General features: G+C 36.9%; 1 protein-coding gene across 5 annotated transcripts in view; it reads right to left on the bottom strand.

Moving 5' to 3' along the window:
* RAD51B (RAD51 paralog B) overlaps positions 1-23,437 on the bottom strand; it is a 523,185-nt gene that overhangs the window by 449,296 nt on the left and 50,452 nt on the right. Inside the window, exon 8 of one of the 5 annotated variants that reach the window (XM_045565145.1) lies at positions 10,935-11,400. The exons of the other annotated variants lie outside the window; for them this stretch is intronic. Within the exon in view, the coding sequence (XP_045421101.1) occupies positions 11,293-11,400 (108 nt within the window). The 3' untranslated portion in view covers positions 10,935-11,292. Of the gene's footprint in view, positions 1-10,934; positions 11,401-23,437 lie in introns of those variants that run through there. 5 annotated transcript variants of the gene reach the window in all.

Genomic DNA, 23,437 nt, shown 5'->3' on the forward strand with positions numbered 1-23,437 from the left:
GAGTGTCACTGTCTGGCCTCTGTACCCCCCTACTTCCACCCCCAACCTCCATAGAAAAATTGTCTTCCATGAAACTTAGGAACCACAGCAGGAGGGGGAGGTGCTCGGGTGAGTGAGCCAAGTTTCATCTGTATTTACAGCCGCTCCTCATCACTGGCATCATTGCCTGAGCTCTGCCTCTCCTCCTCCACCCCCGCCGCCCGTGGAAAAATTGTCTTCCATAAAACCAGTCCCTAGTGCCAAAAAGGTTGAGAACTACTGTGCTAGAGGACATTATGTTTCACTCTTGAAGTAGTTTCTGTTCTTTTTTGGCTTCTTATAATTGTAACACATACTGACTTAGGCCACAGCTTTGAGTTTCAATAAAAGATAACACTGTTACCCCTTCATGGCAACCTACCTAATACAACTAATCACATATTGCAACACTTCTAAACCACCTTATTTCATCATGTTGTAAACATTGTACTTATATGTATATAAAACATGTTTCTGCTTCAAAGAACACTTTCAAGAAAGTAAAAAGGACAGAATGGAAGAAAATATTTGCAAATCAAATATTTGTTAAGAGACTTGTGTCCAAAATATAAAATGAGCTCTTACAACACAATAATAAAAAGACAAACAACCTAATTAAAAATAAGCAAAAGATCTAAATAGATATTTCTCCAAAGAAGATATACAAATGGTCAATAAGCACTTGAAAATATTCTCAACATCATTAGCCACTAGAGAAACACAAATAAAACCCATGAGATAACCATTTCACACCCACTACTAGGATGACTGTAATTAAAAAAAAAAAAAAAAAAGACAATAACAAGCTTTAATGAGAGGTGAAGAAATTGGAACTCTAATTCATTGCTGGTGGGATTGTAAAATCGTGAAGCCACTTTGAAAAACAGTTTGGCAGTTCCTCAAAATATTAAACACAGAGTTGCCATACAATCCCGCAATGCTACTCTTGTGTATATTACCAAAAGAAATTAACATATATGTTCCTACAAAAACTTGTACATGGATGCTCATAACCACATTGTTCATCACAGCCAAAATGTGAAAATAAACCAAATGTCCATCAACTGATGAATAGATAAACAAAAGAGTTATATTCATAAAATAGCATATTATCTGGCAATAAAAAGGAATGAAGAATACTGATAATATGCTACAACATGATAAACTTTGAAAACATTATGCTAAATGAAAGAAGCCAGTCACCAAAGACCACATATTGTATGGTTCCATTTTTATGAAATTTCCAGAATAGACAAATCTATAGAGACAGAAAGAGTGGTTGTCACAGGCTGGGGGGAGATGGAAATGGAGAGTGACTACTATTAGAAACAGGGTTTCTTTTTAAGGTGATGAAAATGTTTCGGAATTCAATTGTGGTGACATTTGCACAATCTGTGAAAAATGCTAAAAAAAAAAAAAAAAATCCTGAATTGTATTCTTTAAAAGGGTAAATTATATGGTATGTGAATTATATCTCAATAAACCTATTAAATTTTTCTGTTTTTTGAAGAAAATTCTGTTCTTACACATGAAACAGCAATATTTGCTCTTACAAAAAAATAGCAAGCATTTTAAGGTCTGAAATGATGTGTCTATTTACTAATATGTATTCTTGAATATGAAGGTTCTGGCATTCAATAAATAGATGTTGGTCTACTGACACTATCCTCTGGTATAGTAGAATTCCACCACAGTGAAGTCCCTCTCTGCCCATCTCTTAGTTTTCTACTTGACTTTGACTTAGTTTCAATGCTCATCTTTGTAAGACGAAGTCTTCAGCAGGCCCTAGAGCCTGAAATAGTAAATAATAGGTGTCATCAATCCCCATTACTTTAGAAATAAGAAATAAGATGACTATACTTGTATAATTTATCCAAGATTAAGCATAAGAATCCATATTAAAATTTAAAAGAGTTGTCTTTACCGAATTGGCACTATAAATCCATCTCTATCTTACAACTGGTGTACCTTCTTGTTATCTTTGAAAGTGTACTATATCTTACACTTCAAAGTAATTGCCTACAGATTTTCATACATGTGAAAAGTGTTAAAGGAAGGTCTTTCTGGTATATGTGAAAATTAACCCTCTCAGAAAGGATTCCTATACAAAGCTACTTTATCCCAATTACACTATAACCAGTAAGATTTATTCATTCACTTAACCAAAATTTATTGTGCATTCACCACCTGCCAAACACTGAGACTATATAAATGAATTAAATTAGAAATAGACTCTACCACAAAAGAATTCATCCCTGTGGAAAAATATAGAATGCCTTGTAAACAGGCAATGATGGTGATGTGCTATATAGTAGAGGAGCAAGTATGGTGTTGCAGTAAAGTCTTCAAAGTCAGAAGCCTAAATTCTACAGAGCCAAGAAGGATGTAGACTACAACCAGAAGATGTGAGGTTTTCCAACTGATCCCATTCATTCAACACAAGGACACTGCTCCCCACCACCATTAATAAGAATCAGGTATTGAACTACATGTTCCAGATTCCCAAATGATACATACTCCCTGCCCTCAAGGAGCTAATTTTCAAAGTATGTCAACAAGAGCTTTTTTTTTTTAGTTCCAGAAAATCTTTTCTGATAAACGACTGAAAGAGAGACTAGGAAACAAGCAAAACTAAAACTAAAAAGTATTATTTCCCATATTATTTAATATACTCTACAAAGAAGGAGATCAAGATTTTAAGTTCAGATATTTTAAACTACCTTTACTTATAAACTCTCAGAGGGTAGGAACAGCATCTTGTTCACCATGGTATCCTCAGCTAGAATTCCTGATTCCCATTAAATGCATGTCAAGTAAACGAATAGAGAAATAAACGAATGGTAAGCAAAAAAAAAAAAAAAAATTGCCACAGGTATCACTTTCCTAAGGTATTATAATTACTGATGTTTCCATGTATATAATGTGTAGTGATCAGATCAGGGTAATTAGCATTTTACCATTTCCTTTACAATATGCCTGATTACTTTCTCCTTTTCTCTTCTCTTGCCCTCCTACTTCTTTCCTCTCTTTTTATCTTTATGTCTTCCTTTCTCGCTATTTGGAACTTACCTCTTAGGACTGCCACCAGCTGTTCTCACTGGCAACTGCTTCTCTAAGCAGGCCACATTGATCTTAGTGGCAGCAACGGCGTGCTTATAGTGCTTTCTAATTAAAAAGCGCCACCTAGTGGTTAAAGCTCCTTTTTATCCCAAAGGCACCAGAAAACCTGAACGTTAGTAAGCCACATTTGTTGTTTCGGTTTAGTCTTATTATGGCAGCATCATACACAATGAACCCATGTCTTTTCTTTCTCTTTTTTTTTTAAATTTTATTTCATGTAATTGAAATAATAATTGTACATATTCATGGGGTACATAGTGATGTTTCCATATATATAATGTGTAGTGATCAGATCAGGGTAATTAGCATATCCATCATCTCAAACATTATCATTTCTTTGTGTTGGGAACATTCAATATCCTCCTTCTAGCTAACTGTTAAATATAGTTATCCTAGGCCGGGCGCGGTGGCTCACGCCTGTAATCCTAGCACTCTGGGAGGCCGAGGCGGGCGGATCGTTTGAGCTCAGGAGTTCAAGACCAGCCTGAGCAAGAGCGAGACCCCGTCTCTACTAAAAATAGAAAGAAATTATATGGACAGCTAAAAATATATATATAGAAAAATTAGCCAGGCATGGTGGCGCATGCCTGTAGTCCCAGCTACTTGGGAGGCTGAGGCAGGAGGATCGCTTGAGCCCAGGAGTTTGAGGTTGCTGTGAGCTAGGCTGATGCCATGGCACTCTAGCCAGGGCAAAAGAGTGAGACTCTGTCTCAAAAAAAAAAGTAAATAAAATAAAAAAATAAATATGGTTATCCTGCAATGGCATAGAACACTAGAATGTATTTCTCCTATTCAGCTGCACTTTTGTATCCTATAACAAATCTCTCCCTATCCCTTTCTTCCTCTTATCCTTCTAGGCCTCTACTATCTTCTATTCAACAACTTTTTACTTCTATGAAATCAACCTTCTTTGGTTTCCATATGAGTGAAAACATGCAGTGTTTAATTTTCTGTTCCTGGTTTATTTCACTTACTATAATGTCCTCCACTTCCATCCATGTTGCCAAGAATGACAGGATTTCATTCTTTTTAATGGCTGAAATCCTAAAGTATTCCATTGTGTAGGTATACCACAATTCCCTTATCCATTCATGTGTTGTTGGACACCTAAGTTGATTCCATAGCTTAGCTATTGTGAATAGTGCTGCAATAAACATGGAGGTGCAGATGTCTCATCAATATAGTGATTTCTTTTCCTTTGGATAAATTCCTAGTAGTGGGATTGCTAGATCATATGGTAATTCTATTTGTACTTTTTGAGGAACATTCATACTGTTTTCCACAGTGGCTATACTAGTTTATATCCCCACCAACAGTATATAAGTTACCTTTTCTCTGCATACTGACTAGGCATTTGTTGTGTTTGGGGTGTTTGTTTGTTTGTTTGTTTTTGGTCTTTTTGAGAATAGCCATTCTAATTGAGGTGGGATGATACTACATTGTGGTTTTGATTTACATTTCCCTAATGATTAGAGATGTTGAGCATTTTTTCATATATCTGTTGGCCATTTGTATGTTTTCTTTTGAGAAATGTCTGTTCAGGTCATTTGTCTATGTTTTAATCCGATTGTTTATTTGCTGTTGAGGTATTTGAGTTCCTTGTATATTCTGGGTATAAATCCCCTGTTAGGTAAAGTTTATAAACATTTTTTCCCATTCTGTAAGTTGTCTTTTCACTCTGTTGATTGTTTCCTTTGCTGGGCAGAAGCCTTTTAGTTTGATATAATACTATTTGTCTATTTTTGCATTTGTTGCCTGTGCTTTTGATATCTTAACCATAAAATCTTTGCCCAGATCAATATCCTGAAGTATTTCCCCTATGTTTTCTTCTAATTATTTTATCACTTTGGGTCTTACATTCAGGTCTTTAGACCATTTTTAGTTGATTTTTGTGTAGGATGAGAAGTGGAGATCTAGGTTCATTTTTCTGCATATGGATAACCATTTTTCCCAGCACCCTTTACTGAAGAGACTATCCTTCTTCCAATGAGCATCCTTGGCACCTTTTTAAAAAATCAGTTGGCTGTGGATATGTGGATTTAATTTCTGGATTCTCTATTCTGTTCTATTAGCCTACGTGTCTTATTATGCCAGTAGCATAATGTTTTGGTTACTACAGCTTTGTAGTATATTTTGAGGTCTGGTAGTGTGACACCTCCAGCTTTGTTTTTTATGTTTGCTTGTTTTTCCCCCTCAGGATTGCTTTGGCTATTTGGAGGCTTTTGTGGTTCCATTCTAAAAACATTTTGGAATTTTTTTAAATTTCACTGAAGAATGTCGTTGGTATTTTGATAAGAATTGCATTGAATCTGTAGACTGCTTTGGGTAGTATTGTCATTTTAACAATATTAATTCTTCAGATCCATGAGCATGGAATGTCTTCCCATTTGTATCCTCTTCAATTTCTTTCATCAGTGCTTTATATCCTTCCTTGTAGAGGTGTTTCACCTCCTTGGTTAAATTTGTCCCTAGGTATTTTATTTTTGTAGCTATTGTAAATGGGGTTGCCATCTTGATTTTTAGCTAGTTTATTGTTTGTGTATAGAAATGATGCTGATTTTTGTATACTAACTTTGTATCCTACAACTTTACTGAATTAATCTATTAGTTCTAAGAGTTTCTTGGTAGAGTCTTTAGGTTTTTCTATCTATAAGATCACGTCATCTGCAAACAGGGACAATTAGACTTCCTCCTTTCTAGTTTGGATTCCCTTTCTTTCTTTCTTTCTCTTGCCTAATTGCTCTGGCTAGGACTTCCAGTACTATGTTGAATAAGAGTGGTTAGAGTAGGCATCTTTGTCTTGTTCAAGTCTTAGAGGAAATGTTAGCTGTGGTTTGTCATATATGGCCTTTATTATATTGAGGTATTTTCCTTCTATATCTAATTTATCAAGTGTTTTTTATCATGAAGGGATGTTGAAATTTATCTGTTATCTGCATCTTTTGAGATGATTATGTGGTTTTTCCCTTCATTCTGCTGATATGATATATGACATTTATTGATTTGCATATGTCGAGCTATTCTTGCATTCATGGGATAAATCCCACTCGATCACGGTGTATTGTCTTCTTAATGTGTTGATGGATTTGGCTTGCTAGTATAAATATTTTGTTGAGAATTTTGTGTCTATGTTTATCAGAGATATTGGCTGTAGTTTTCTTTATTTTCTTGTGTCCTGTTCTGGTTTTGGGTATCAGGGTTATTCTGGCCTCTCAGAATGAGTTAAGAATTCCTCCTGCTTCAATTCTTTTGGAATAGTTTGAGAAGAATTGGTATTAATTCTTTATTCTATGTTTTTTTCCTCATAATTCTTTAAATGTTTGGTAGAATTCAGCAATAAAGCCATCTAGTTCTGAACTTTTCTTTGTTGGAAGACTTTTAATTACTGATTCAATCTCATTATTTGTAATTGGTCTGTTCAGGTTTTCTATTTCTTCTTGGTTCAATTTTGGTAGGTTGTATGTGTCCAGGAATTTATTCATTTCCTCTAGGTTTTTTAATTTATTGACATACAGTTCATAGTAATCTCTAATGATCCTTTGAATTTCTATGGTATTCATTGTGACATCTCCTTTTTCATTTACGATTTTATTTGGTTCTTCTCTTTTTCTTAGTCAATGTAGCTAATGGTTTGTCAATTTTGTTTATCTTTTCAAAAAAATAAACTTTGTTTTGTTGATCTTTTGTATTTTTTTAATTTTATTTTCATTTATTTCTGCTCTGATCTTTCTTTCTTTCCTTCTACTAATTTTGGGTTTAATTTGTTCTTGCTTTTCTAGTTGCTTGAGGTGCACTGTTAGGTTGCTTATTTGAAATCTTTCTAGTTTTTTATGTAGGCATTTATTGCTATAAACTTGCCTCTTAATACTGATTTTGCTATGACCCATAGTTTTTGGTATGATATGTCTCTATCTTCATTTATTTCAAGGTTTTAAAATTTCATTCTTAATTTCTTCCCTCACCCACTGGTCATTCAGGAGCATGTTGTTTAATTTCCATGTATTTGTATACTTTAGAATGTTCTCTTGTTATTGATGTCTAGTTTTATTCCATGCGGTCAGATAGATACTTGATATAATTTTAACTTTTAAAAATTTGTTGAGACTTGCTTTCTGTCCTAACATATGGTAAATCTTGGAGAATGCTCCATATACTGATGAAAAGAATAGGTACTCTGCAGGTGTTGGTTGAAATGTCCTATAAATGTCTGTTAGGTCCATTTGATCTATGGCACAGTTTAAACCAGATGTTTCTTTGTTGATTTTCTGCCTAAATGATCTGTCCAGTGCTGAGAGTGGGGTGTGGAAGTGTCCAGCTATTATTGTATTGAGGCCTATCTCTCCCTTTAGATCTAATAATATTTATTTAATATATCTGGGTGCTCCAGTCTCGGCTGTGTATATATTTACAATTGTTATATTCTCTTGTTGAATTGATCCCTTTATTATTATATCTTTCTTTATCTCTTTTTCAGCTTTTAACTTCAAGTCTGTTTTGTCTGAAATAAGCACAGCTACTCCTGCTTGCTTTTGGTTTCCATTTGCATGGAATATTTTTTTCCAATCCCTTCGCTTTCAGTCTATGTGTGTCTTCAGAGGTAAGGTAAGTTTCTTATAGGCAGCATATAATTGGGTCTCAGTTTTTTATCCTCTCAGCCAGTCTATCTCTTTTAAATTGGGAATTTAATCCATTTACATTCAATGGTATTATTGATAGGTGAGAACTTACTCCTGTCATTTTATTGATCGTTTTCTTTTCACTTCCAGATATAAGATTCCCTTGAGCATTTCCTATAAGGCCAGTCTAGGAGTGTCGAATTTCCTCAGTTTTTGTTTCTCTGTTGAAGATTTTATTTCTCCCTCATTTCTGAAAAATACCTTAGCTGGGTATGATATTCTTGACTGACAGGGTTTTTTTTGTTTGTTTGTTTGTTTGTTTGTTTCAGTACTTTGTATATATCATCCCATTCTCTGCTGGCCTATAAGGTTTCTTCTGCTGAGAAATCCACTGTTTTTCTAATGGGGATTCCCCTATATGTGACTTGATGCTTTTTTACTTGCTACTTTTAAAATTCTTCTTTGTCTTTGATTTTGATAATCTGATTATAACATGCCTCAGAGAAGAGCTATTTGAGTTGAATCTATTTGGAGTTATTTGAGCTTCTTGGACCTTAATGTCCATCTCTCTCCCAAGACATGGTAAGTTTTCTGTTATTATTTCATCAAATATGTTTTCCTCACCCTTCTCTTCTCCTTCTGGATTGCTCATAATATGGAATATTTGTTACTTAATGGTGTCCTATAAATCCTGTAGGCTTTCTTCATTCTTTTTCTTTTTGTCTTTTTCTTTCTTTTCTTTTTTTTTCTGTCTGCCTGTGGTATTTCAAAAGGCCTGTCTTCAAGTTCAGAAATTCTTTCTTCTGTTTGATCTAATCTGTTGATGCAGCTCTTGATTGTATGTTTATTTCATTCATTTAATTCTTCAACTCTAGGATTTCTTTTTGGTTCTTTATATCTCTTTCTTGAATTTATCACTCAAATCATGAATTGTTTTCCAGATTTCATTGAACTGTCTATCTGTATTCTCTTGTATCTGAGTTTCCTTATTATTTTAAATTCTTTTCCTGGTATTTCATATATTTCCTTATGATTGGGGCGTTACTAGAGAATTTTTGCTTTTCTTTGGAGGTGTCATGTTTCCTTGCTTTTTCATGTTTGATGTGCCCCCATATTGATTTCTATGTATCTTGTGGAAAAGTTGCCTCTTCCAATTTTATGGAGTAGGATTCATAGGGAAAGACTTATTCCTGTGAATGGGTCCTGGGGTGTCAGTTCAGTGGGGTGTGTTGGCCTTAGTTCTAGGTGGATGCAGTAGAATAATCTCCATATAGTTTCTTCAGCTGTAATCCAAATTAGTGGTGTTTGTGAGTTTCTGAGTGGCCTAGGCTAAGAGAATTTGTGGCAAAAGTGATGCAGCTTTGCCAGGGGTGGGCTCACCAAGCAGTTTTTCAGGTTGAGGTGAGAGGTATGGCCATGGTGGGTCAGCCAACTTGGGGTCTGGCTCACTGGGGTTGGGACCAGGAACCCCAACCCTACTCTGGCCAGGAACATGGGTTGCTCAGCCAGCCTGGGGCCTTGTCTGCCAGGGGTGACCCATGAGGCTGTTTCTCAGGCCCAGAATGTGGTCACGTGGCTTCTCAGCTGGCCTTAGAATGTGTCTGCTGGGGGTGGCCCACAAGGCTGTTTTCTCTGGCTAGGATACAGGGACTCAGCTGCTTGGACAGCCTGGGGACATTTCTGCCAGGGGCAGTACACAGGGCTGCTTCTCTGGCCCAGAATGTGGGTGCAAGCCTGCTTACTGGCCTGAAGGTATGTCTGCCAAGCACGAACACAGGACTGTTTCTCAGGCCCGTGACATGCTACATGGCTGCTCAGCTGGCTTGGGGACATTTCTGTAGGGGTGGCCCACAGGGCTATTTCATCGGCCTGGAACACAGTATAAGATTGCACAGCCAGTGGGGGGTTGTGGCTGCCAAGGGCAACCCGCAGTGCTGTTTCTCAGGCCCAGTATACAGATACATGGCTGTCTGGCTGGCCCAGGGCTTGTCCACCAAGGGTGGTCCACAGTGCTATTTCTCAAGTCCAGGAAGTAGGCTCCCAGCTGCTTGGCTGGCCTGAGGATGTGCCCACCAGGGGTGCCCTACAGAACCATTTCTCAGGCCCTTATTGGGGCTACAGGCCAGGGACATGTCTGCAGGGCACAGAGGCACTGTGGGGCTATTATATTTCTCAGGTCTTGAGCATGGACACATAGGCACTCCATTGACCCAGGGGTGCATCAGGTACTCAGAGGCTCTGGGGCCTCTCCTGCTTAGGGAAAGGTGCACAGCAGTTTGGCTGGTTCGAGGGCAGGTTCACTCTGGGCAGGACTGCCAGATTGTTCCTCCAGCTGGAAGTACAGCAGTGAGGGTTGGTTCCCCTGCTGTGTAGGACCAGAGTCACAGCCAATCCTGGGCCCAGGCTCTGTGTAGCTGGAGTTGTGGCATTCAGCCACCCATGTGGGCTTGGTGTAATAAAGATGGAGCCCCAGTGCTGAAGAGGTGTAGTAACTACTGGCCCCCAGAGCAGGGTACATTCCAGAGGTGGCTCTGGTCTCAAGATTATGCCATGCTGAAGCAGCTAGATTCACAGTGGGATGGGGGTGGAGGCAGGTACACACCATGTGTTCCTCATCCAGAGCAATGCAGCTGTGTGAATTCCTGGCAGCTCTCCAAACTGGACTCAGGGCTTATGAGAACTGTGGGATCCACCTGCTGTAAGGACTGTAGGTGTTTATGGTGGCAATGGGGGCTAGTAGGAATCTTCTGCTTACCTTTTCCCCACAACAGGAAGTCAACACTGGATCTGACTCCAGGCGGATCCAGTGTGGGCAGGGGAAATGGGGCTGCAGAGACTGAGTGCCTCCATGCTGCTCTCCTGGATTTCAGACCACCACAGGTACCTCTCCACTCCCCCACTATACTCCAGCACTCTCCCTTCAACACTCCAGTCAAACTTAGCTATTTATGCATTGCCTTAGTCCTTTCTGGGGGTGGGGGGAGGGTACAAATGTCAGGCATCTCTAGTCAGCCATCTTGCTGACCCAAACCCATGTCTTTTCACATCCTCAACTAAGTTGTCAGAAGTAACTGATGTTGACACTCTACAGTCTACACAGTCAGATGTATACTAACTTTGTTTCTTACCCTAAAGTAGACAAATTGTGTTACTTCAATTCTGGAAGAATTAAAGGTACAATTCCATCAAGAATTTTTATTTAAATGATAATTTAAATACTATAAAGTAAAAATTCGATTATGTTTTCCTCTACCTGCAATAACATTTCCTAAACTTACCCAATCCTAATCTAACATGATGTTAATTTGCATTCGTCCTATTGTCCCCAAATCAGTGACTAGGGCCCACAGCTGAGAGCAAGAGGCAGTAAATGCCCAAATCTGAGTGAGAGCACCAACAATCAGGTCCAGATATCTCCCCCAAGTTTTGCCAAGAAGTAACAAACTCATTGGTACATTCAACCAACTCTCCCAGGGGGAGAACAAGGGGAAGGCAAGCTTGGGAGTCTGGGGGTGGGATCATTAACTAAGTGGGTACTTCAAGAGAATTGTTCAGACAGATTGAGAAGTGAAGATATCTGAAGAAGGACATACTGGCAGTTTGGTCCCAATTTGGCTGCTTGTTGAGCTGCAGAAACTGAAAGCACCTGAAAATAGAGATGTATGTAGTTAATTTACCTACTTGTTACAGTGGGCAAAGGGCCAAAAAAGGACTACAAGAGTATGTAGCTTGCCTGGTAAGAAAAGGACTGGGGCACTTAGAGGACACAAAAGAGGGCCTTATCAGTTTCAATGCCCCCAAGTAGAGAAGAATGAATTAAAAGAAGGATGGGAGAAGGAGAAGCCCCTGAGATACATACAAACCACCCTGAACAAAATGGATACTAACACGGACCAGTGGAGGAAGCTGTGTGCAGCAACAGAATATGATGGCATTAACTCAACACAAAAGCCAGCAAACAGAAATTTCTGGCAAGACTAGGAATTTCTCTGAGCCTGCAACTACCTATATAGGAACAAGATTTCCAAAGAAACTTCTACATAAGAATCTCAGACCCCTTTGCAAAATATGTACTGCTACTGCTTCCTGCCACTTTTACTTAGCAGGGCAAGCCTTTGTGGTACATGATATATGACTTTATCCAGGATTTTCCAATCTTTCTTCCAAAGATTTACTTTTAAACACATGCTATTACGTATTTTAACTGGACTATTGAAAAGTTTTTGGCTATTTCCTCTATTCCTATTCAAACATCTAAATTATATATTCTCCTTAAATAACAGCTATGGAGGAAAAAAGCTACAGGCTGCAAAAGGAAATATTATGTTTTTGTACTGGTAGCCTTAGAAAGTAAGGACATAGACTTTTTACATGTTATAACTTTAGACAATATTAACAAAGAGAATCAAGCTCCTGTGGTACAAGTATGTAATTTGATATTTACTCTATTCATTATGTAAGAATGACACATTTTTCCCCCTAAAGTCAAGAGAAAAGCTGGGGCGAGACCTTTTATGTGTCTTTGGCAGTGGGTCGAGTAGGCAGAACTAAAGCTGCAGGCAAACAAGGCACTTATGCTTATTCTCCTTCACACTCACTACTTACCTGATGTCATTTCCCTACAGCAAAGATGATAAAAGCCAATAAAGCTAGAGGAATCAGTTCTGAAAAAAATAGCTAGCAATTGCTGGTACTTCAGAAAAAAGAAAGGGCCTATTTGGAAAGAATTCATTAAGGCCCTTTCCCTTCTCCAAAATACCACAATTTACTATACATGTTCACTAATTCAACTCAATTCAAAGACTCAGGTCTTTCCAATAAACCTTACTCAGGTATTGCTGTAAATAGGTGTTGTTTCTTTCTGCCTGGCACCTAATCCCCCCTTCTTCTGATAAATATACCACATTTCTTTTGGAAAACTACCCCTCCACATCTCAGACCACGTGTTTTGGGAAGGATGGCATCCCCCCAAAATAGGGGCAGAGTGTGCCATCCTGGCTCAGCAAGAGCAACAACCCCCCCAGCCATGGTGCACATGGGACGAAGGCTAGTGTGATCAGAATGAATACCAAGGACTTGTACAGGAGCTACAGAGAGCATGATATTATGAAATAAATATTTGATCTTGTCCCAGTTTCCTGATGTGCAGCTCCTAAAACCCTTGGACTCTCTGGAGTGATAAGAATGTCATTTGTATGCTAATGAGATGACTGGTGGGGGCACATAGGTAGCTTTAGGATGTGAGCTGGTCACCAGAAAGACCAAAGCATGTTTGAAGGGTAAGGGAGGAGAAAGGGGTTCAAGGTCAAGCTGATCACTAATGGCCAATGATGTAATCAATCATGCCTACATTATGAAGCTTCCATGAAAACCCAAAAGGACTGGGTTTGGGGGCCTTCTATACCCCTTCCCACATGCCTTGCCTCATGCATCTCTTCCACCTGGCTGTTCATCTACATCCTTTAAAACACCCTTTGTAATAACTAGGTAAACACAAGTAAAGTGTTTCCCTGAGTTTTATGAGTTGCTCTAGCAAATTAATCAAACCCAAAGAGGGGGTCATGGGAAGCCTAATTTATAGTAAGTCAGTCAGAAGCACAGGTCATAACCTGTGCTTGCGATTGGTATCTGAAGTGGGAAGCAGTCTTGTGGGACTGAACCTTCAACCTGTGGGATCTGATACTATTTCCAAGTAGATAGAGTTAGAATTGAACTAAATTAGAAGACACCCAATTGACGTCCACTGGAGAATCTGCCAGAGAATTACTTGGCGTGTGGGGAAAATCTCCCACACATCCGGTGTCATAAGTATTGAGTGACTATGTGAGAGCAGAGAATAGAAAATAGGAAAAGCAGTTTAGTTTTTTCTATATCCTTGCAAAGAGACAATATAGGCCAAAAGCTGTTAGCCAAAAAGTAAACCCTGAGAATGAGGGTAACACTGAGGGAAAAAGAAAGTTCAAGAGAAAGAAGACTAAGGTTTGATTAAATCATTTGAGCCTCTAGATTGAATCTCACTTGAAGCCAGACTACTCCTGTACTAGCAGGGGGTAAAATCATATATGATATATGTATACACACATACATATATGTGTGTACATATTTATATATCCTAATACAAGGCATTCACCAATAATGCTAATACAAGGCATATCACTCTGTATTCACCCAAGTTGCTAGGAAAGTCCAGGACCATGGGAGAGGCAGAGTGGATACAATATTTCTAGAATTATTTCTACCACATTATCCTACAAACAAGTAAACCCTCAGTTTTAGATTAACCAAGTAAATAGTGAAATCTGGTGTCATTAAAAACAGCATCCTCTTTCACACTGAGCAGTTTTTCTGATAATTCCAAAGGCTTTTCCCTTCTTATTTGCTTCCTTCCTCTATCCATTTCAACTTCATTTCCTCCTACTTCTTACACACCAAGCCCTTCTCAGTACTACAATGGAATTACTCTAGCAGTCTTACTATATCAAAATTAAATCATTATTTATTAAGATAATAAAATATACTTTAGCCCAACATCCAGCATCTTCCTTAATGAAGAAACACTAGGAATATTCCCATTAAGATCAGAAGCAAGACAAGTATGCCCACTATCTCCATTACTATTCAACATTGAACTGAAGGTATTAGTCAATGAAATAGGCAAGAGGCTTATGAATTGGAGAAGAAGAAAAACTACCTCTATTTTCCGATGATATAATAGGGTACCTGGAATACCCTAGAGAATGAGTGGAAAAAACTAACTGAATCAATAAAAGAATTTAATAAGGTAGCAAGATTTAAAATTAAAATACAAAAAAATAGCTTCCATATACAGACACACTAAACAGTTAAAGGATATAATGATAGAAAAAGCCCTACTTAATAAAATACTTAGGGATAAATTAATAAGAAATGTGTAAAACCTGCTTGAGGGAAATTTTAAGATACTCTTGAAAGATACAAAAGTACACTTGAACAAATGAAAAGATGCCCCTCAGATAGGACGATTCACCATAAAGTTAATGCAATCCCAATAAAAATACCAAGAACTTTTTTGGGGAGCTAGACAAATTGACACTAAAATTAATTCATATGAAAAAATAAACATTCAAAAATAGCCAGGCAAACACCAAAAAAGAAAAGCTATGAGAGGGAACTAGCCACACCAGACATTAGAACATAACCTAAAACCTCTATAATTAAGATGTATTTACACATGAATAAACAAACCATATAATAGAACAGAGTTCAAAACCAGGTCCAAGTATAAACAGAAACTTAGTTAATAATAAGATGGATTTAAAAAAAATAAATAAATGGTGCTGGGACAACTGTTTAGCCATTTGGAAAAAGATAACACTAAATCCATACCTCAAATCATACACACAAATAAATCTCGAAAAGATTAGAGGTCAAAATGTAGCAAATGAAACTAGTCAATTCTTGTCACTCACAGTAGTTAAGGCTTGTATAGTCTCCACAAACACTGAATTAGCAAATATTGAATCATTACTCCTAGAGCAAATACAGGGTTAGGTGCCCACAAGCCTCTGGTCACAATACTTTCATCAACTGATCAACAAGTAACTTGTTTTATATGGGTTTCTATTTAAGGACTTTATTTAATATATAGTTGATTCGTTTTTATTAACATTAAATTCACTAACAACAGCACTATAATTCATGCCTAAATTAAGCTTATCTAACATATACATTTTCTCTGTAATCACAGCCTTTTTGCACTTAAGAATAGTAGACAGCACTTCAGCACTCTGCTTGGGAGCCATTTTAAACAGCAAAATCACCAAGAAAAAAAGCACAAAAATATGAAAAGAATACTTGTTTTATAATACGAGAGCTGAAACAAGAAGGCAGATCATCACCTTGTTCAACCTCAGCTGGGACCATGCACATTGGGTGACTCAAATTTTTCACCACTCTGTGCATGTCTACAAACTACCATGAAAAGACCAACAGTATTACTTTGGGGGTTACAAATAAATTCTAACACAGAGGCAAATTCACAAGTACCAAATCCACAAACAATGAGGATCGACTGGATATACATACTTGCAGAAAACATGAATGTCTTCTTCTCTAACCTCAGTGAAAGGTTTCCTAACTATGGCTCAAAATCTGGATATAAGAAAAGAAAATATAGATATATTTTACTACATAAAAAACTTAAACATGGCAAAAAAAAGTACAGAAAGTCAAAAGAAAACTAAAAGGAAATATTTACAAAATATATCACAAGTAAAGGGCCAATATCACTAATAAAGTTTTTAAATCCTTAAAAATTAAAGGAATGACAATCAAAAACCCAAAAGAAAACCGTGAAAAAACAAACAATTTACACAAAAAGATATAAAAATGACCTTTAAACATAAGAAAAGATGTTCAGCTTCACTCATTAAGAGAACTGCACTAAGATACCATTCTTCAGTTATTAGATAGGCAAAATTAAAAAGCATAACAACATACTCTGTTGGCACGCTTATATATTGCTGGTGGGAATGCAAATTGGTAAAACCCTTAAGGAACATTTGTCAATTACTAATTAAATTTCATATGAGTTTATCTTTTGACCAAGCAATTCCACTTCTAGGAATTACCATGAAAATATATTTTCAACAATACAAACATACATATGCACAGGATCATTCACTGCAGCCTTGTTTATAATTGCCAAATGTTAGAAAGCAACTTAAATGTCCACATAATAGTGGTTAAATAAACTAATAAACTATGGTATATCCACACAACAGACTTCTATGCAGCTATAAAAAAGAATGAGAAAGATGTCTATGAACTGATACAGTTATTTGCAGGTTATAATGTTAAGCAAAAAAAAAGTGATGTATAAAAGAATAACTACATACTGTACAATTCCATTTATATGAAATATCCAGAATAGGCAAATGCAGAGAGACAGATAGATTAATGGTTTCCAGGTGCTGGGAGGAGGGGAGAATGGAGAATGACTGCTAATAGGCATGGGGTTTCTTTTTTGGAGTGATGAAAATGCTCTAGAATTAGTGATGTTGGTTGCAATATCGTGGTATATGAATTATATCTCAATAATATTTTTTAAAGTGTATCTATGACTACATTGCCTTTGTAAGAAATAAGGGGCGGGGGTAAAATCTACATATATCTGCTTTTGAGCAAAAAGAAACATAGGAAGGATAAATCAGAAACTTATGATTGGTTATATACTAAAGGTAGGTAGAACAGTATGAAATGATGAGCAGGTGGAAATGGGATAGAAGGAGGGGGGTGGAGGTAGTATATGACACTTCTTTGAGTATAATTCTGACTTTTAAAACTGTATTAAAAATAAATGCACAAATGAAATCAACCAGGGTCAGGGGGAAAAACTCTAAAATGGTATACAGTGGTCCCTCCTTACCCAATGGGGATATGTTCCAAGACCCCCAGTGAATGCTTAAAACTGCAGATAGTACCAAACCCTATATATATATATATAGTACCATGTTTTTGCAATCTGATAACCCAGATGGCTACTAAATGACTGACAGACAGGTGGCATATATAATGTGGGTACACTGGACAAAAGGATTATTCATGACCCAGGCAGCAGAGAACAGGACAGCATGAGACTTCAACACCACTACTCAGAACACACAAAATTTAAAACTTATGGCCGGGCGTGGTGGCTCACGCCTGTAATCCTAGCCCTCTGGGAGGCCGAGGCGGGTGGATCGCTCCAGGTCAGGAGTTCGAGACCAGCCTGAGCGAGACCCCGTCTCTACTAAAAATAGAAATAAATTATCTGGCCAACTAAAAATATATATAGAAAAAATTAGCCGGGCATGGTGGCTCATGCCTGTAGTCCCAGCTACTCGGGAGGCTGAGGCAGTAGGATCGCTTAAGCCCAGGAGTGTGAGGTTGCTGTGAGCTAGGCTGACGCCACGGCACTCACTCTAGCCCGGGCAACAAAGTGAGACTCTGTCTCAAAAAAAAAAAAAAAAAAAAACTTATGAATTGTTTATTTCTGGAATTTCCATTTAATATTTTCAGACCACAGCTGACCTCAGGTAACTGAAACCTCAGAAATCAAAACCATGAATAAGAGACTAGTGTAGTAACAGAACTATATTTCAAATGTATAACATAATCACACTGAGGTAGGGTGGGTAGAGGGCATTCAAAGTAACTTTTGAACCTAGTCTTTAAACTATATTCCCTTGGGCCAAATTTTTTTTTTTAAACTCCAAACAAATTGTAAATTCTAAATAGTAGGAGTTTTCCCCTTGAGGTAAAAGTTAACAATTCTGAAACTCCTGTTTGTGTATTCTACAACTGAGTAAATAGGTAAATGTACTATGAACAATGGGAGCCAGGTTTCTCACCATTGGGGAAAGGAGTTACAAATGTGGAATGGAAGAAGAATAGAATGAACCCAGTAGTTTTGGATTAGAGTTGGAAGTATCAGTATGAATTCATGATTTTAGATAGATAGAAATAAGTAAATATGCAGACATATAGATGTAGAAATAGATACATACACATACACACATATACACACAGTGTATTTCCTAGTCCTGTCTACTAAGAGGACTTAGATTCTACTAGAATCAACGAGCACACGAAGTACCCAGATTTTGGTTTCTAAATACTATTCTCTACTAAAAGGAACAAGAACTGATTCTTGTTCTTATGGCTGGGAAAGTACAGTACACGGTAAGCATGGAGTATCACTTTATGTCAGAAAGTAAAAAAGCTCAAAGAAAGATGATCATATGTCAAAAGGACATAGAGGCCAGCTTGAAGAGGCTCTCAGCCAATTCTGGCACAATTTCAGAATCAAAATAACTAATGATACATAATAACCCATTGAATTTTTACAAATCCATGAGTTCATGCTTATAAAAATAAATAGATAATAAATGAAGGAAAAAGAAATCTCTTCCCAAGCAGAAAGTCTCTTACTTAAATGTATACAAAATGGCAGAATTATAAAATCGCCATTTGACAATCATCATAGTAATAACTAATTCAGGCAAGAAGCATCAATGGATGCTAAAATAGTGAAAATTTGAGGAGTTACAGGATATTTACACAGTCTTAACATAACTCCTCACAAGATCCCAAAGGGGAAAACAGTAACTTTATAATGGAAAAACCAGGCAGGTATCTCCTAAACAAAGTGATTAGAGCAGTTAACATCACCAGCAATGGGACAAATCAACACCGTGTACCTTCTGATATACTCTGAAAAGAACACATATCTGTGCCATCCATATCAAAAAGAGGACATCCTGCATCTCATCATAAGCAAACTCAAATTGAAGGACATTCTACTATTTTAGGTGGATATTTAAGGAAAGGGGCATAATGTACATAAAGTAAGGACTAGAACACTCATTATTATACGTAACCTTTCATTCAATATTCATCCATTGATGATTATTGCCTAAATCAATAATTTTCTTAGAAGTTTCAAAATGATCTTCTATCATTCCTTCCAAATTTATTAGCTAGAATTCTTCTGTAAAGGGTTATTAAGTACAAAATGTACTTTCCTTAAGTACTAAGTTTGACGGTGGATATCTCTGACATTTCACTTTGAGACTTCTTGTTCTATTTTTATTGTGAAGGTATATCCTCAGTCTTTCAAACACATGTTTTGGCTTGTGATTATCTTTCAAAATTTTTTAGAACAATTTTTGAGAAACATGGATAAGTCAAAAATTCATATTATTTTTTTTCTTTGGCGTAGATTCAAGCAGCACATATTATTTTTTTAATATGAGTTCTGTCGTGGAACCAATACAGCACATACAGCTCAAAATATCAACAAAGTGTTTGGGAAGGATGTGGCTAATGAAAGCACAGTACATCAATGGTTTGAGAAATTCCGTTCTGGTGATTTTAATCTTGAAAATGAGCCACATGGGTGACCTGAGACCAAGATGGATAATGATGAGCTGAAAGCTGTAGGGCAAGTGAATCCACCTCAACCTATGCATGAATTAGCAGCAAGATTTGACATTACTATTCCAACAATTATGGGACCATTTGAAACAAAGGAGCAAGTTAAAGAAGCTGGATAGATGGGTATTGCATGAATTAAACAAGCAGGGAAACTGTCTCAAAGCTCACCTTTCTTTGCTGTCACAACATAAAAGTGAAACATTTCTATATCGTATTGTTATGTGTGATGAAAAATGGATTCTTTTTGACAATCACAGGATTTGGCACAATGGTTGGATAAAGATGAATGCCATAACACAGTCCAAAACCGAATATTCATCCAAAAAAGCTGATGGCATCTGTTTGGTGGTCCAGCACTGGTGTTATCTCCTACAGTGTCATAAAACCTGGTCAGTCAATTACAGCAGATGTCTACTGCAACCATTTGGACAAAATGATGAGGACACTTGAGATTAAACAGCCAAGACGGGTCGACAGAGACAGGCCAATCCTCTTGCTAGACAATGCTTGACCACATGTTGCACAAACAACATTGCTCAAACTACAGAAACTTGTCTTGGAAATTCCCTGTCATCCAAGTATTCACCATACCTTGCACTGACTAACTATCACTTCTTCCAGCCTTTGGACCACTTCTTGCAAGGAAAAATATTAAATTCTCAACAAGCTGTGGAAAACACCTTTCGCAATTTCATCACCACTCACTCTCCAGGCTTCTTCGCTGCTGGCATAAACAAGCTACCATTAAGATGGCAAAACTGTGTCAATAGTTTAGGCTCATTTGTTGATTAATTGCACTGCTTCTTGTTTGAGACATAATAAACTACACTTTTGATTCTAAATTGGAATATTTCATATTTAATGACTTAATAGTTGATTTCCCTGAAATACTATTAATATTGAAAATAGGATAAATGCTTAATCCCCTTAAATTGCCAACTTTCAGACTATGGAAATAGTGCCATAGTTTCTTCAATGGTTTCTGGTAAGATGTTGGGTTTTTTTTTCTTTTATCATTATGATATGTATCATTTTTATGTATTAAGTATATTAATGTATTTCAATCAATTATATCTTTTTTTGTTTTTCAAGACTCAAATTTTCTCATCTTTGGCTGATAGGAGCCACTCATACCCTTTGAAGTTCAATCTTGGGCATAACGAATTTGAAGAGTTTATGGGCTATCCCAAGACATACCTTGGATGAGTTCTGAAACTACAGATATACAAACAAATAAAAAAACTATAGAAATAAAATTCTTATTCTTAAGACATCCTAACCATCTTGCAGAGGTGCCTGGGAGGATTTTTTAGTATAAATTAAGATTCTAAGATAAATATATTCACCAGATATTTGCTTCATCTGACCCTGTTTTAGCTTCTTTGTTTTTCATTTCTCTTATTTATAATGTGATGGTTAGGATGCTCCACTCAACAAAATTTCTACCCTCAATGAGCTGAGTAGGGGAGAGACCATAACTATCCACCATAACTATCTCTCCTGTATGCCAGATGACAAATACATGTTGATTCAAACATATCACACAAAAAAAATTAGTATTATCAAAATAGAAATAAGGATTATATCCAGGTAGAACAACTTAGCATTTGAGCTACACCCAAAGGGTGATTTTGATAAATAACAAAAAGGAAAGCATGCCAGGAATTGGACAAAAGGGATGGGGGAGGAATGGAAAGAGCCAATGTGGGAGGGACATATTAAGAGGGCTGAAGAGGAAGGAAAATACAAGGTATTTTGGGAGGAAGGAAAATAGACTATAAGATTAGCACTATCTAAAAGAACTTTCAACAATGAGGACATGTTCTATATCTGTACTGTCTAATACAGTAACCATTAGTCACAGGTGGCTACTCAACAATTGAAATGTAGCCACTGAGACTAAAGAACTGCTCTGGGAAGCCCAGGTGGAAGGATTGCTTGAGGTCAGGAGTTTGAGACCAGCCTGAGCAGGAGTGAGATCCCATCTCTATTAAAAATAGAAAAAATTAGCCAGGCATGGTGGCACACACCTGTAGTCCCAGCTACTCAGGAGGCTGAGGCAGGAGGATCGCTTGAGCCCAGGAGTTTGAGGTTGCTGTGAGCTAGGCTGACGCCACAGCACTGTAGCCCAGGTGACAGAGCAAGACTCTGTCTCAAAAAAAAAAAAGAGAGAATGAAGAACTGAAATTTTAGTTTTATATTTTTTTAATTTAAAATGAATAAATACCTGTGGCTAGTAATTACCATATTAGACCTCACAGTATTAGAATAAATGCAGTGAGGACAGGTATTTCTCTCTGTTGAATCAATACATGAGTGAATGAGTGCATGCTTGCATACTCGAATATTCCAAAGGGTATATCTTAAGGAAATGTGTGACATAGGTTGGAAAAGCATATTAGGGCCAGGTTATAAAAGGCCTTGAATGCAAACTTAGAGTTTGAACTGTATGCACTAGGTAATAAAGAGCCACTGAAATTTTCTAATAAGAGAAACATAAGAATTATTTTGGCATAAGTAATCTGGCAGCAGTGAGCATCATGTACTGACAGGACAAAATCAGGAAGAAAAGAGAGATGGATAGCTAATTATAATAGCCTAGGTTAGAGATTACTAAACTTTTTGTTCTCCAGACCCTATATTAGTTTTCTGGGGCTGCCATAATAAAGTACCACAAACTAGGTACCAATGGTTAGGATTAGAACAAATCTTTTTGGAGGACACTCAGTGCACTACAGACCTCTTTATACTCCTAAAAATTATTGAATTTCCCAAAGAGCTTTTAAATATGTGGTTTACACATTGGTATTTACCAAATCTACTTCTATAATGCATTACAATGTATTGCTTTGGTATCTGTATCTGAATGTATCTGAAGATAATCTGGCCTCACACAGATACATAGTTGGAAAAAGAAAAATTTTAATGGCTTTTTCAGATAACTGTAGATATTCTTCATTAAAAGCACATCAAAACTGAAAAAGTAATATGATTCTGAAACTCCATCAATGAATTTTTTATGTTTGCCACATTAAAATCCATTGTTCTACCTTGCACTTTGAATAGATTTTTACTCATGAATAATTTTATAATACAATGCATTGGTCATGTGGAAAATGTTTATACAGATCTTCCCAATATTAACACATTTCAAACACCATCAATCTCATCAAAAAAGTCTTTAAGTATTTGGAAGTTTTCCAAATTTTCATTTTTTCTTGAAAGCTTAAATTTTATTCTATTTGTTTATTTTGGGGAAAATTCCTGCCAAATATCAGTCTAAATAACCGTAGTTTGTCTACCAGTCATTTTTTCAAATAAAGGAGGTATTCCATGAAAAAAGCAGCTAGTTTAGCACACAACTCAAACAACTGCAAAAGTGCTGCTCTTCAAAACAATCATCATACTTCACACAATGGAGAACTGCCTTATGAGTATTTCCCACATTGTCAGATAGAACAGTAATAAAACATGTACTCAAGCTCTAAGAGTTAATGAAATTAGTAATTTTAACTGATTCATTAAGGACATTCTTAAGCAAAACTGGCTTGTGGCAGTGAAGAATATAATGATAACTAATTTAGTTTGGTACCACTGCCTTAATTTGTGCTAAGGCACTGTAAGTTTTTGTTTTTGTTTGTGTGTATGTGTGGGGTTTTGGGGGGGGGGGTTGTTTTGTTTCTTGGTGTTTTTTGTTTGTTTGTTTGAGACAGAGTCTCACTCTGTTG

The sequence above is a fragment of the Lemur catta genome, chromosome 1, assembly GCF_020740605.2.
Source record: "Lemur catta isolate mLemCat1 chromosome 1, mLemCat1.pri, whole genome shotgun sequence".
Lineage (NCBI taxonomy): Eukaryota > Metazoa > Chordata > Mammalia > Primates > Lemuridae > Lemur > Lemur catta.